Source organism: Echeneis naucrates, chromosome 8, assembly GCF_900963305.1.
Source record: "Echeneis naucrates chromosome 8, fEcheNa1.1, whole genome shotgun sequence".
Classification (NCBI taxonomy): Eukaryota; Metazoa; Chordata; class Actinopteri; order Carangiformes; family Echeneidae; genus Echeneis; species Echeneis naucrates.
The window spans coordinates 122466-138013 of NC_042518.1; the positions used below are offsets into that span (position 1 = coordinate 122466).

General features: G+C 46.8%; 3 protein-coding genes and 1 long non-coding RNA gene across 4 annotated transcripts; 1 reads left to right on the plus strand and 3 right to left on the minus strand.

The window, feature by feature from the left end:
• Positions 1-41: 41 nt before the first annotated feature.
• Positions 42-4772, plus strand: samd14 (sterile alpha motif domain containing 14). The gene is made up of 11 exons (XM_029507594.1): positions 42-189; positions 1674-1723; positions 2248-2405; positions 2509-2625; positions 2705-2891; positions 2985-3084; positions 3343-3411; positions 3484-3640; positions 4004-4120; positions 4228-4383; positions 4617-4772. Exons 2-11 carry the CDS (start codon positions 1687-1689, stop codon positions 4770-4772), a joined length of 1254 nt encoding a protein of 417 aa, XP_029363454.1. The 5' UTR covers positions 42-189; positions 1674-1686.
• On the minus strand, positions 1610-3619 carry LOC115046990 (uncharacterized). Its single transcript, XR_003840993.1, has 3 exons — positions 3001-3619; positions 2537-2856; positions 1610-2393 (listed from the first exon to the last, which is right to left on the minus strand). It is a non-coding gene; the product is annotated as an uncharacterized LOC115046990 (long non-coding RNA).
• Positions 4773-5289: 517 nt separating the features above from the next.
• Positions 5290-8605, minus strand: csf3b (colony stimulating factor 3 (granulocyte) b). Its single transcript, XM_029508867.1, has 5 exons — positions 7974-8605; positions 7534-7706; positions 7340-7450; positions 6444-6575; positions 5290-6368 (listed from the first exon to the last, which is right to left on the minus strand). Exons 1-5 carry the CDS (start codon positions 7987-7989, stop codon positions 6177-6179), a joined length of 624 nt encoding a protein of 207 aa, XP_029364727.1. The 5' UTR covers positions 7990-8605; the 3' UTR covers positions 5290-6176.
• A 2628-nt stretch (positions 8606-11233) lies between these two features.
• Positions 11234-15172, minus strand: psmd3 (proteasome 26S subunit, non-ATPase 3). The gene is made up of 13 exons (XM_029508732.1): positions 15027-15172; positions 14769-14945; positions 14094-14284; positions 13813-13953; positions 13583-13719; positions 13319-13509; positions 13136-13239; positions 12933-13047; positions 12272-12391; positions 12060-12163; positions 11775-11930; positions 11599-11649; positions 11234-11509 (listed from the first exon to the last, which is right to left on the minus strand). Exons 2-13 carry the CDS (start codon positions 14938-14940, stop codon positions 11432-11434), a joined length of 1560 nt encoding a protein of 519 aa, XP_029364592.1. The 5' UTR covers positions 14941-14945; positions 15027-15172; the 3' UTR covers positions 11234-11431.
• Positions 15173-15548: the final 376 nt, after the last annotated feature.

Consider the following 15548-nt stretch of genomic DNA (forward strand, 5'->3'; position numbering starts at 1 on the left):
CCCTCCCCCTCCTGCCGACTCATCCTCCTGACGGTGTGGAGATGAGCTGAGACCCGGAGCAGGGACTACAGAGCCCACAATCCTTCTGCCACAGCCCGGACCGCTAAGCCTGAGCCCCGTGGAACTCTGGGAGCAGGATCGGGATCAGGACAGACCTGCCATGACAACCAGAGAGGGAGAGAGAGAAAGGTGAGTTTATCTGCCCCCCCATCTCTGTCATCACTGAGCTCACCCTCATCTTCATTCTCCATCTTCTCCTGTCAAACAACATCCTCCTCCTCCTCCTCTTCCTCCTCTTCATTCTTCTCCTCCTCTTCCTCCTCTCTCAGTCTGACGCTGCATTTTCTTGATGGAGAGCTTGTGTGTGTGTGTGTTTGCATGTCTGTGCCTCGGTGTGTGTTAAGGTTAAACACAAGAAAAAATATGGTATCGCACAAAGACTGGGCAAGTGTAACACACAACACATCATGACTCTAACACTACACAACACTGCATCAAACAACGCTAAAGGGCATTAATTCACAATATAACGTGCATACAACCAAATAACCGTGACACAAAAATGTTTCACAAATCACAGGACATAACATGAAGCTGACACACAACTCGAAAGCATATACAACATAACAAGGTCAGAGATTAGGTATAGGAACACAACCCAACAACACAACATAAGACATGAAACCACACGACGCAGCAACACCCGTAACACAAGGCATCACACATGCAACAAATAGTAGACAATATAAAAACTGTGCTTCTGTTGTGCGTCTGTGGTTGGGCCCACCCCCAGTCCGGAACAGGACATCCACAGGCTCCATCTGTTTCCTGGAGGCGGGGCAGCGCCATCCCCCCCACCCGTTTGTGTATTTGTTCCTTTAGTGTGTGTCAATCTGTTCAATACACATCAGTCTATCACTGTCACACAAAAGAGCCATCACATATAACAAACACAACACAAAAGGAGGAGGAAGAATAGCAGAATTCTGGGAGCAGATCTCACTACATCTCTTGATGGCAGCGCAGGTGGTTTATTTGTTAGTGCACTTCCCGCGTTATCCTGGATTTGACCCCGATCTTTGCTGCAGGTCTCCTGTCATCAGGTGAAAAGCCTCCGCCCCACCTGTCGGGCCCCTAACCCCACTCTAACCCTAACCCCAGTGATGGTCTCATGATATATTTGGTTAAAGCCCACATGTAGGTCTGACTGGTGTGTCCAAACAAAATGGGCCAAATGTCTGTCTTCTTCTGTTGGGACACTTTCTGCTGTCTGGACTCCCTTATTTCTGGGAACCAACACAAATTCTCCGGACTGCCATAATCCTGATGGGGGGGCACTTGGACTCATGCCCTCCCATGTGACAATGGTCAATTCCCTAAATAAAGATCAACAAACAATTTACCGGTGGGGTGTGGGGGCTGGTGATAGTCACAGACTATGAACACACACTGAAACAATTAAACTTTTAGCTGCAAGAAGAAAATGGCATCAATTTCATAAAAAGTTGTGACTCCTTCAGACAAATAAAAGTTTATCTCTGCGTGTTTTTTCCATGGCAAAAGCATCACAGTATCAATGGTTCCTCAGGGTGTTTATGTTTTTGACCCTTCTGTGTCACTATAATCTGACTCATTGAATGTTGTTGTCATTGTGTGTCTTTGTGTATGAACAGCAACTGCTGAGCAATGTCTGCCAACCCGGACGACACGGACAGTGTGTTTGGTAAGTCAACACACAAGCAGACTGACAGGCACACACACACGTTAACACTGTTAAGCCAAATTATGTTCATCATGTTTAAAGGCACTGCTCAGGATTTTGGGCCCCATGAAACGAATCTTTACAATTTATAATTTATATAAATTAAAATTTTATTAGGGGCCTCTCTGGGCCCCTAGAATCCCCCCCACCTTTTTGGTTCCCCAGCTCATGTCAGAGTCAGACAGGAAGTGAACAGTCACTCTGCCACTAATTTTGTTGTCTTAATTGACCAATCATTAAAGTATCATAACAGGTTAAAGTGTGTGTGTGTCTTTGGTCGGCATGTTAAATATTTGATGGGTTTGATGGTGAGAGGAGGAAGAGGAGCTCATTATGTAGCATCAGCAGAAATAAATAGAAGCATCATCACTCCTTCAGTTATTCATCCATTTCTTAATTCATGCTTTCATCTGTTGGTTGGTGGGTTCGTTCACGCAGTCATAGCTGAACACAGGGAAGACAGAATTTTTTATTTCCTGTTTCAGACCTGAACGAGGCGATCCCAGAGACTGAGCTGCTCGACAACAGCATTCAGAAAGGCCGAGCCCAGCTGTCTGTCAAATCCCGGAGGCACCGCCCCTCCAGGTCCCGTTACCGTGACAGTGTGAGCTCGACGGAAGGAGACGACATCCTAGACAGGAAGGTCATTAATGATCACATGATAACGTCTGACATCATATGGCCAGAGGAAATATTAACATGCCAACCTGAAGTTTATGTGTGTATTAATATGTGTGTGTTATCAGGACAGCCCACTGCACTCCGCCCGCTCACCTCTTCACCTGGCCATGCGAGGCTCCTCCCCCTCTCCAGATTCACTGTTGTCGGCTCGAAGCCCTGCCTTCTCCTTTGACACATCGCTGGTGAGACCAATCAGTGGGAAATGAAATGAGAGGACATCATGAAACCACGAGAGAAAAGCAGCCTCACTTTGATTTTCAGGTGCGTCGCTCTCCAGAGGATGGAGGAGCCTCATTGGCTGCTCCCCCAAGGGGGCGGTACCACCAGCTGACCAATGCGACGTCTCAGGAAGCCCTGGTGACGCCCAGCAGCTCGCCATCCAAATCCTGTCCCTCCTCCGATGGTTCACCTGTCTACATGAGGAGGAACAGGAGACCAGACAGTGAAGGTACACACACCTGACTACACAACTGAAGTACACTATTCAACACATTTCTACATCTGGTGTGTGTGTGTGTGTGTGTGCGCGTGCGTGTCATAGTGTTAGTATCTGATACCTGTCAGGACACCAGTCCAGCTGATCCCAGCAGTCCAACAGTCGTCTTTGACAAGAAAACAAAGAGACGCTTCCTGGACCTGGGGTGAGACAGACACACACACATGATGAGTTTGGATTCAAAAAGTCTGGAAAATGTCCCTCCTCCTCCCTGATTTATCAGTTCAGTAAATGCTTAGATACACCGTCTCCCTCGGTCTACTGGTTTAAAAAAGACAGGATGGCCAACAGACAAATTACAAAACAGATGAGTAGACCCTCAGCAGGTGATTGGCTGGGTAATGTCGTAACCACAACAAACTTGGTGGTTTTGCTGATGCCATTGATGATGCGTATGTGCCAGGGTGACTCTGCGGCGTTCCTACATCCGGGTGAGAAAGGAGAAATCCAACAGGCTGTCCGTCGGCAGCAGGTGAGTCTCCACACCTCTTTGGCAAAGTTCCACATTTCAGGTCCCTGTTCTGACTTTGTCCCCCATCATCAGAGAACCATCTGAGAGTCCTTCTCGCTCCTCTGGATCCTTTGTCCCCTTCTCCTGGTTCTCCGAGGGAAGGGGGTCACTGTCATCCTCTGGGACTCCTCCCTGCTCCCCCAAGGCCCCCCCACTGGGCTCCCCAAGACCCCGCAAGTCTCACTCTCAGGTTCAAACTCTTCCCGATCACTGTGCTCCACCCTCAACTGAGAGGGGTGGAGACTTCTCATCTTCTCAACAACCAATCACATGCACACACACAAAAAGATAGTCACATGATCGCACAGGAATGGATGGTGACTTTCCACTTCTATAGCCTGTAATGTGTGTTTACGTTGTTTTTGTTCAGTTCTGATTTTCATCTTTCCTCAAATTTCAAAGACTCAACAGACCAACAGAGAAATGACCACAGAAAGGAAGCAATACAAACAGGAAGTAACAAGCAAAAACAGGAAGTAAGACACTGTTGGTTTGATGAGTCTTGTCAGATGACTCACATCATGTTTGGTTCCTCTGTCCCGCCGTCCTGCAGGAGTCAGTTCTCAGTGAGGAGTTCTCTCCTCCTCACACTTCCTCCTCCTCCTCTCCTCCTGTGGACTCCTCCAGATCTTCACATCCATACCACACCTTGTCCCAGTCCTCTGATGAGGTAACACACACTCACACACAGCTGAAAGGAGGATGAAGAGCTTCATCATCAGTAACTGCTGGAATATGTGAAGATGAAGATGATTGTGTATTGTACTCCCCCCCCAGCCCAATGACGAGCCATCCTGTGTGGTGTCCTCCTGGACAACTCAGCAGGTCTGTCAGTGGCTCCGAGGACTCAACATGGAGCAATACGTCCCAGAATTCAGAGCGAGAGATGTGGATGGGCAGCAGCTGCTGCAGATGGATGGCAGCAGGATGAAGGTGAGGATGAGGAAGACTCTGCTCGGACCAGAGAAGTCTTTAGTTTAAATCCAACACTTTTCTACTCAAGGTCCAAGTAACCAGATCAACCAGAACCAGCAGAGAACTTCCTTAAACCAGCAAGTACATAGTTCTCTTCAAACAGGGAGGAGTTAGAGGAGGGGTCAGGTCAAAGGTCAGAATGAACAGTGACTGATTGCACCTGTGTTGACCTTTCATCTTGTCCTCTGCAGAGTCTGGGCGTTCTCAGTTCATCTGATCGCAGCGCGCTAAAGCGGCGCATCAAAGAAATCAACACTGCAGCAGAGAAGGAGAGAAAAGCTCTGGACAAGCTGGAGAAACAGAAAGACAAGCAACGAAGGAAAGACCACGAGCAGCGCTGGAACTGAAGACCTCCGGGGGGGGTGCAGGACCATCGGGGGGCGGGGGGAAAATATTAAATGAACAATGAATAATGAGACTAAAAAGTAAATAAAGCATAAACAGATGAACTCATTTGTCCTCATGAGGATCCAGTTTTTTTAATGACACCTTAATTTAAACGTCCTGTCCCAGGTATCCCACAATCCCCTGCACCTCAGACGCTCTCCTGATGGTGCGTTCATGTGCTGCTCATCTCATACAGTCTGAAGCAGGTGACTCAATTCAGATCAACCAACCTTTCAGGAGGCCCCTGAACGCATCACCAGACAGCCCGTGAGGCGTCTGTTGCCTAGTAACCCTGGCTTTCCTGACTGACATTATCAGGCTGATCCTCTCTATTGAGGAACAGGCGATGACTCATGGGATATGTAGGACCAGGAAGTAACTTCTCATCTGAGACATAGCTCCTGTCTTTTGCACGCACACCTAGATGTAACCATGGTGATAAAGCCATGATGAAAAACAGAAAAAAACTGACAGTAATACTGTGAGAACCATATTTTATTGAGACGCACATCAAAAACATCAACAACATCAAGCAACAAACAAACAAATACATAAAATCTGTTCACCCACAGGGTTTACTTCCTGTTTGTTTACAGAGTTTACTTCCTGTTTATGCTCACCCACAGGGTTTACTTCCTGTTTATGCTCACCCACAGGGTTTACTTCCTGTTTCAGTTTCAAAACTGAACATCTGACATCACTGTTGTTCAAATGTCAATTCCTCCCTCTCTCTCCTTTTGACCATTGATCTGACTTTGAAAATATATCAAATCAATATTGTGCGACTTGGCGAGGTCACAAACCGCAGCTTTTACAAAATGCACCAGAGAAACAAAATAATTCAAACAAACCCCAAAGCAACAAATAGGTCATAAATACAGAATAAATATCAGTAATAAATAAGAATAAATAAAATGCAGATGTTCTAACCGAGGTCACCGCTCCAAGGTCTGATCTGAAGTATTGATAAATATGAGCGGGAGAAATTCAAAGACCATCTGCTGAAAAACTCAGTTTGTGACAAATATGATGCACTTCCTTTATCTCCTTCAAAATAAAAGCTACTTCACACAGTAATTTTTCTTCTGAACCTGAATCAATAGCTTTGTCTGAAATTTGTCCCAAACTGTTGGAAATATGACATCAGAGTGCTGAGCCAACCGATCGCTGCTGACGTCGTCAGCCTCCACTGCAGCAAGTAACCACTCATCAGTAAATAGGCAGCTGCAAGCAGGTCGACCAGTTTAAAACCTGCTGGTTCTGGTCCAGGTTTGCTCACCTCTCACTATTTCTGTCAAAATCATCCAGATTTCTCCCACATTACCCCAAATGCAGCACTGTGGCGTTCCTCTGGTGGGCGGGGCTTAGTGCATACCTGCAGCACGGCTGATGGCTCTCAGGCTGCGGATCAGATCGTGGCAGAAGGAACGAAGTTGAGTCAATGTCAGGTGGACCGCCACCTGGACGTCATAGTTGCCATGGAGACAGGAGAGCAGAAGATCCAGGTCAGGGTCCTGATCCGAGCTGTCGCCACCAAGTCGGGCCACCTCCTTCATCTGAAACACAGACAGACGTGTATGAAGCAACTGCGCCCTTTGCCCTGAGCTGTGATGTCATCAGATTTGTGTTACCTTGGTGATGTGTGTCAGCAGGTCTCTGAGGTCAACACGCAGGTCCTGCAGTCCGCTCAGCCTCTTAGATAAAACTCCCAGCAGCTCTTGGTACAACCGACAGCCTGCCATCATACGACTGACGCACATGTCCTACAAGAGGACGCACACATTATATCACATGACATCACAATGTCACATGCATGGACAACATCCAGTTAAGACAAACTCCCTAAAGGACCCAGAGGACACCCTGGGACCGGAAACCGAGTCTTCTGAAGGGGCTAACGAAGGGTAGAGGTCGAGGGAACAGACAGAGAGGATTTTGGGGAAATGTGAGCCGAGTTGGTTGTCGGTAGTTCAATTTCAGACTGAATGTTGAGCTCTAATGAGTCAGGTTTAGGGTTAACTGCAGCGTGGCTAAATATTTGACCAAACCGCCTTTAGATTCAAGAGTGAGGCTCAAGGAGGGAGGGGCTTCGGCTCGCACGGAAATATCACAGGTTACAGCTGATGCAGTGATACAAAAAATGGCCTCTGAGTGAGTGAAGCTGTCGGAGGGGATGGTTAACCCTGATCATCAGAGTGTGTGTAGCAGCTCATCATTTACTATTTATCTACACGTCTTACATTAATCAGGACACCATAATGAGCACTGCAGGAATCTAATGTATTTTATGTCGTTTTCACTGAAGCTAGAAAATGTGTTTCCATTTGTTGTCCACTGCTGTCTTTGTTTTCAAAGTCAGGACAGAATCTGTGTGCACATAGATCCAGAAAAAAAAAACCAAACAAAAAAAAAAAACTAACAAATAAAAAAAGCGAGATCCAGCTCCAGGATGTGGGGCCTTCCTCTGGGCTCCAAAGAACCCAGATCCACATCCAGAACCCACCCGAGGACACAAAGCAGCACTGACCAGGGTGAAGCGCTCCGACAGTGGCTTGATGACGGGGCTGGCGGGAATTCCCAGTGATCTCACCATCATCTGCAGGTTTGTGGTGTGAGCTGAGGGGTCGAAGGTCAAACCCTGAGGAGCACAGACAGACATTGCTGACACATGAAGGAGAGCCGGGGGGCCCGGCTGAGACAGACAATCAGATGAGGCATTACCTCAGCGTTGACAGTGATGGCATGCACAGCCGGCAGGTCCTTCAGGATTTTCTCTAGCAGGACCTTAGCACGTTCAGCCGCCTCCCCAAAGGCGGGGGGTGGGTCTGACCCTGGGCCGACAGGAGCTGATTGGACCAAAACTGCAAACAGGAAACAGTGCAGCAAAACGATGGCTGGAGGGAAAAAAGAGAAGGTCAGCAGGAAGTCACATCATGAATCACCACAATAAAAGAAAAATTATTGAAGTCTAAGTAATGATCAGAAAAGCATCAGCAACTAAAAGTGATCAGTAACAATCAAATGTGACTGATCTCTCTTCACAGGAAGCCGACAGGATGTTAGTGAACTGGTGCTTCCAAAATAAGAGCCTCCATCAGCGCTGACTGTTGATTCTCAGAGCCCGAGCTCAGGTCCAGTCTGCTCTCTGGACTCGGTCTTACCTGTCCGGGTGTCCATGTCTCCGTGTCGGTGTGTCTCCGCTCGGATCTTCTTCAGCTTCCATTTGCAGGTTCGACTTTTTATCTGGACGCTCCGCAGCGGGATTTTCCATGAACCGGTTTGAGCGTCACGACTCAGCACGAGTCACCGATAATTCCCGAAGTGTCGAAGCTTCAGAAACTTGTTGTGCAACGAAGCAACGGAAGGAAACGAGAACTGCAGGGACCGTACCTGCTGTCGATTAATCACGTGACCTCACACCTCCATCTGCAGACTGCAGGACTGTTATGCGTCCGCAGTCTTAAACCAATAGATGATCTGGATTAAAGAGAAGTTGGTGTGTTTTCAGTTCTTTGTACTTTTATTTATTAGCCTTTTTTTCCTGACAGATTTATTTTAATGAGTTTCAGTGCAGAGCGTCGCTGTTTGTTGACTGTCGTTTGTCTAGTGTCTTGTAGAAATCCTGGAAGCTTGGTGCGTCAGCAGGAACTCCAAACAAACCTCGAGGTGTTTCCTCATCGAGCTGCTGCTGAAGAAAATCACAGCCTTCGTCTCCTCGTCTGAAACGAGGAAAAAAAAAGATTCTCTCAGACGTCAACAGACGTGGACAGACGTGAGGCTGAGGTCTGCAGCTGTACTGTGTTTAAAGGGTTAATGAGCAGGAAGTAAAGGGCAGAACAAACTTATGAAATCCTGCTGAGAATTGGCTTCTGTGTTTCACAATCAAAGTGTTTCCTGCTGATTCACACATTAAGAGTCCCAGGTGATCAAATCGATGCAAGGATGACACGTCATCAATTACGTCATTCATATCAGCATTGTTATGCTTGTATGAAGACATACCGCGCGCCAGACAGAAGTCACACAATATTTAAATGTTATGTTTATATAAATTTATATGCGTTGGAGAGGTAAGAAGACAAACAATAAACGCCTCCCTAGAAAATTAATACCGTGCAGAAATCGGTTCAGGGATAAGCTTTTCTATAAGTCAAACAATTAACAATTAGAACCAAACTTCTCAGAGAAGTCAAATTCAAAACAAATATATATCAAACAATTTAAATCAAGATCACATTCATGACCAAATTAAGATCACGCAATGAAAGTTGATTTTCGTCCAATAAGTCAATCGGTCTTTGAGGTTCAGTTCATCAGAGTGTCTGGAAGTAATGGAAGACAGAGGGGGGGAGTTTTGAGATGGGTGCACGAGGGGACTTAGAAAGGGAGGGAGAATGTGAATTTAGCAGCCAGACGGGGAAGCCTCTTCCAGTTCACTCAGATTTGTTTTTCGGTCCTCTCCTTGTCTCACTCCTCACACTGTTTCTGCTTCAGCACCCTATGTTCTCCTTTGTTTGAATGTCCTCCTCCTTCTCAGCTCAGGTGTATCTGATTTGTATACCCCCCTCCTCCTCCCTGTGTGTGATGTCACTTCCTATTAACTCAACTTCCTGTGTGCTGCCTTGATATAATTCAGCACTACAACCTTGGAGGTAACACCCTGAAGTCTGATGTGAATATGAAATGGTAATGTGCATGATGGAAAAACTCTGAATAAATAAAGTGTTTCTAAATTAAAAAATTGTAAAAGAACAAATTTCCTGATTGGATCAGCACAGTGTCACAGTGGTTCTCTCTAACGGTCCTGTGTTCGGTTCCCAGCCTGGGGCCTCCAAAGACATTCTGTTTGGGTTCATTGGTGCCTCTGTGATGGACTGGAGACTTGTCCATGCTGACCCGGCCCCTCAACCAGAGTGAGCTGGGATTGGCTCCAGAAACAGATCAGAGGAGAAGATGGATGAGTGGACTTCCTGATGACTGGGTGGACAGGTGAGTGACAGGATAGATTTCATGTTGTGTGTAAAGCTATGATTTCTGGGAGTTTAATATTCTCGTGCTTATTTTACACCAGTTTGTTGAATTCATTTATAAGCTAAATCTCCTCTTCCTGTTGCCAACATATTTTTGAGCCTGGTCCAGACCTGCTCAGACCTGCCCAGACTGTGAAACATCTGCAGGTGATGGGGCTGCTTGGAAAAATCCTCCGACTAATCAGTTGAAAGAGAAACAAGAAGTCTGCGCTTTTAGTCCTGTGTTTAATGTTTGAACTGAAGTTAGTTTTTTATCATCTATAAAAGTCAACATTTATCATCATGCATTTGAGCTGCATGAACAGACCGACTTGGTCCAGAGGATCCTGAGTCACAGAACTGGATTAACATGTCCAGGATCTCTTTTCGTTATCCAGCTTCACTCCCAGACATCTACGATCCCGATCAGCAGTCTCATGAAGCCAGTTATCAACTCACTAAGTGAACTCAGAGTTCTCCATCTAGATTTGTTCCTGTTCACATAAAAGGGGTGGTGTTTGCTCTATCTGACCAATCGGACTATGGAGACAACACAAGGAGCTGCATTAGGAAAGAAAGAAAAAGTAATTTAAGAAAAAATTTTTTTAGAAATTAAAGCTGATAACGATAAAAGTGAAATTCAGTCACGATAATTAATTTGAGGAATTATTCGATTAGCAACCATTTAATCCAGTAAAGGACAATTTATACAAAACTTTTTGTTAACAGTTACAGTGTATTAGTAAACTAGTTTATTCTGATTCTAAATACAAAATAGGAAATAAATAACCAGAAGGCTTGCCGTCTCTGCCGTTCTCTTCTATCCACTTATTTTAAGTTCTTTTGTCTGTTGTTGAACATCTTCTCCTGGCTTCACAAACTTAACTCTCCATCATCTTCAACAGTGCCTTTGATGAAAAACAGCCGGTCTGAATGCTGCGGAAGCGAAACTTGTTACAACTCGGAGGAGAAAAATAAGTTTGGCATATTTTCACAGTTTTTTGAGCGCTAAAATATGTGCAGCAGCCATTTATTTTGGAAGCAGTAATATCCGAGTTTGAGGGTTAGGGTTAGTTGTTAGTTGTTCAGAATGCAGCGACACCCCACACCTGATCGACTAGTGTTCCTCATTTGGCGGCTCGAACCTGACAACATCCCGCATCAACATTTTTTTTTTATCGCAATCCAACGACACTCGCCGGAGATACTTTAAGCCCTGTATTATGATGGGTAAGATGAATTCCAGCTCTGGGAAACAGGCCTCTAAACTCTGAAGGATCATAACGAGCAGACATGAAGATGAACAGCTAGCACCTTCCTCTTACACACTATTGCCATGGTGACCACATACATCTGCCGTATGTCTTTGTAGCTCTTCGAAGAAACAAGACTACATCACCCAGAAGATCACAGACAGAGTATAACCAAAGAGTGGACTTTATTTGTCTCCGTGAGACAAAAAACAAAACAGGTTAAAGTTCAGAAGCTACACAGCAGGATGCACACCAGCGTGGAAGAAGGGCATTGTGGGTAATAAGTAATCTAATAACAACAGCTTGCCGACACTTGCAGAAATACTTCCTCTCTGCTCAGGAAGCCTCCACAGATGATCATGGGAAGCTGTCATCGTCATCTTCAGCCATTTCTTTGGCAAACTCCAAGTCCTGCTGTTCCCGCTCCCGACGCTCCTGAATGCAACACACACACACACATTAACAGGTGAAACTTACAACATTCTTTCCTTTCATTTGGGTGTGTGTTTCTGTGTGTCTGTCACCTCTGCTGACTCCAGGTCTTTGTTGTACGCTTTGGGAGGAAACCTCATGGCCTGAAGGAAACAGACAGAATGGTCACTGTAGTGTGTGCATGTGTGTCTCTGTTCAGGTGTGTTACCTTCAGAGACATGTTGTGGATGTCCAGGTGTGTGTGTCAGTGTGTGTTCAGGTGTGTTACCTTCACAGACATGTTGTGGATGTCCAGGCAGAAGGAGATCCTCTGGTGAAAAGCCAGCTGAGGCTCTCTGGTGCCGTAGATGTCCATGGTCTCTTTTGACTGGACAAATCCTTTCTCATGGTTGATGCTCGCCTCAATCACGCCATCACGGATTGCCTGATTGGCACATCAGAATGAGACAACACTCAGCTGGGCCACATGCAGGTGTGACAGTGTGACAGCGCCTGCTGCTGATTAGTCTATCACCTGTTCTGTGTTGAAATGACTTAACTGTTTGCATGTTACCTTGGCAACAATGAATTCAGCATCCTCAGGACTGTCAAGCTGCAACTTCTGAGCAATGTCAGCGAGAGAGATACGGGAGTATGACAGGCTGATCATGCGCACACCTAAGACACACAGACACACACAGAGATCACTGTGAGCTGAAATCCGGCTGCAAACACACACCTTAGTCCGTGTGATATCAGAGATGATGTGTCTTGTGATTGGCTCACCTGTTTTGATGACATTGTGCCTCAGGCGGATGATGAGTGTATACGTCCCATCAGTCTGAAACTTCTCCCCAAACTGTTCCAACACCTGGTTAAACTTGGCCAGGTTACCAGTTCTCACCGCTGCAAACAAACACAGACACACAATTACAAAGGGATGAATTAAAGAAGAGACCTGTCAGAGATCACAGTCTGTCAATCAAGATGGATGCCATCTCTGTGATGTCATCACAGGTTTCTTATGCTCAAAGCGAGCTGCTCCACTGTCGCCATTTTAGCAGTAACGTCTTCTTAACAATCTAAAATCATTCATTCAGTTCCAACCTAAGAGAACCTTTTTCCTGGTCCAGAAAATCCAATAGGTCAACTCAGTCTAGATCTTTTCTCTCTCGGTTCTATAGCCCATATCAACAATGTGGTCTGATATTGGACAGGTCATGTTTTAGAGAGCTGATTGGAGGAGGTCTGACAAAACCTGCTTATCTTTTTTCTTGAACTTCACCTGCTCTGGGGCAGGTTAGGGTAAGTTACCATGGCAACACACCCAGATAGAGAGTAAAGCACCTTAGTGAGACTGAAAACCTGTGGTTAACCCTGAAGTTACCTGGATCAGATAAAACCTAGATTTATTGTACAGGCCTCAGACTCAGGTGTGAACACTGACCCTGGGTGAGCAGGAAGTAAGGCATCAGCGACCTCTTGAGCGACGGCTGTCTGAACTGCAGGCGGTCAGGAATCTCCCCCAACAGCAGCTCCACCACAATCAGCAGCTTGTGGACCTGAGGTTGGACACATGTCAGTGTTCCAACAAAAACAACAAAAACCACCACATCAACAACAACAGAAACAGTGTCAGTGGTCACACACCGTCTGTTTGAATCCTACAGCGGTGTGCTGCGGAGCTTTCCTCAAAGCGTTGGTTAGGGTCCTGCGAGCCTCAGAGTACTCCAATTGTATCGCCTTAATACGGCCTGCAGGTCATATGACTCAGGTGAGCAAAGCGAGATACACAGGTATGAGTCTCACAGGCGCAAAGCAGACAAGTCTTACCTGTGTAGTAAAGGTATCTAGCCCACTCGTTGTTGTTAGCGAGCTCGGGGAACACAGACTTGGACACCAGTTTCTCTGCCTGGTCGTACAGGTTGAAGTGCAGGTAGTTCCTCAGCAGCAGGTTGAGGAGCACCGCTTGACCGTCAGCATCATGACGCAGCGTTGCCGTACGGAGGCGAGTGTGGAGAAAGCTGGGACAGAGGTCGAGTCTTAGTGAGGGTCCAAGTCACTAAAGACCCTGAGCGTGTGTGTGTGTGTGTTTACCTGCGTATGGTGTCAAATTGGTTGAGGAACTCATACACTCTGGCGTGATAATAATAACATTTAGCAGCCACCAGATCCAAAGCTCTGCGGTTCTTGGAGCCGATCTTCTGCAGCAGGTCATCTGACACTTTCTGAGCCTAAAACATCATCATCATCATCATCATTACCATAACCTTGATGATGATCATCTTAGAGGTCAGACACAAAGAGACCATGTGACCCAGACTGACCTCAGTGTATCTCTTGTTGTTGGTCAGATGAACCACCAGCAGCAGCTGCAGGTAAGACTCCACCTCTGGCAGCAGTGGCGCAGCTGCTGCTTTACCCGTCCTGGGACGAAACTGGACGTCTCCTTCCGCCATCTCCATCGGCTGAGAGACAGAGGGAGAAGCAATCAATACTGACTATCTGATCTGGATACAAGTCAGTACTGATCAGTCAGGCCTCTGGATTCTGGTCAGACTGAACCTTCATGGTCTAGCAGTACTGAACTTGTTTGGCGGGTCCTCACCTCCTCCAGGAAGCCCAGCAGGAAGTCCCTGGTGGTGGCGTTGTTTGTGAAGAAGCCATAAATAGCTTTGTGCAGCACGTTGGCGTTGAGACGGCGGCTGGTGGACGGTAATGCCCGGAGAGCACGGAGGACAAACCGAGGCTCCTTCCCTGAAACCGCCTTCTCGATCTGTTTCACATGCTCCTTAATGTCTGAGGAAGAGGAAGAGACAAACAGCAGGTTTAGCTCCACTGTCATGTAACCTCGGTGTTGAGGATGATCGCAGATCGGTGAAAACTACTGATCTGCTGAAACTGGACTAAATCACGTGAAGCTGGTCCCGCTCCACAACCCCGGCTGGACAAATCTAGTTCGGTGTGAGATCTAGACCTGCTCTGATGTGGACTCGTGAAAGAAAGAGTTTGTATCATGAACAGAAACGAACCGCCTGGTCACGTTAACGCAGTCCACCACCTTCAATCATTCTATCAGACCATAGGTCGAACACAAGATCCGGGGTGTGATGGGCTGTGGTTAATCAGGTCCAGCATCAGGTCCAGCAAGGCAGGACCTGATGCTAGATGCTCCAGGGCTGTTAGGCTGTTAGCCCGCCATGCTAACATGCTAACACTTGATGGTAAACACCGTAAACACCGTAAACACCGTCTCTGGTCGGGCCTGTTCCCGGACTCTTACCGTCCAGGGTCAGACTGTCCAGCTCTTTGGGCTGTTTGGCCGCGCTGGTTGCCTCCTCCTCCGGCATCTCCACGTCCTGCGGCTCCGGGCCCGAGTCCTTCGGCTTCTCGGCTTTGGAGTCCCGGTCCCGGCCTCCCGCCTTGTCCCGCCGCTTGGCCGCTGTCTCCTTCATGATGCCTGGAAGACAAGAGGAGACGGTGAGCGAAGGAACCGGCTCCGTCGGTCTGGACCTGGACCGGGCCAGAACCGGGTCTTTACCTGCAGTCTCTGTTTTCTCCGGCTAACGTCACAATGACTGGCAACTGTTGGGACGCAGGGGATTGTGGGAATCGGCAGACAGTGTGAACCGATTACAGACACAACAGAGCAGATTCAGATAATCGATAATAGATAAATCGATAGTAAAGCGGATCAGAATTTTTCTGATTAGTGATTTCTGATTAATGGGCTCATTATCTTCCATCCGGATTAAGACGGAACCAGGTAAAGTCTGGAGAACCCTGAAGAACCAAAGAGTCCTGCACCAGCAAGACCACACACCATCAGCAGAACAACACAATTCAATTCAACACCGAAAGACAAAATATGAAGAGGGTCCATCAGGTTCACTCATTTAAAGTTCATTTCATTTAAAATGGTATGAAATGAAAGAGTGATGAAAAATAAACATCTGCTGTGTCTCTAAGAATAAACCCGTGATCAACCGTGACCTCTGCTGGACAGGACGTCACACGACCGTCTGCAGAGGTCAAATTTGATTGGTTGAGCCAGTTTACGGTA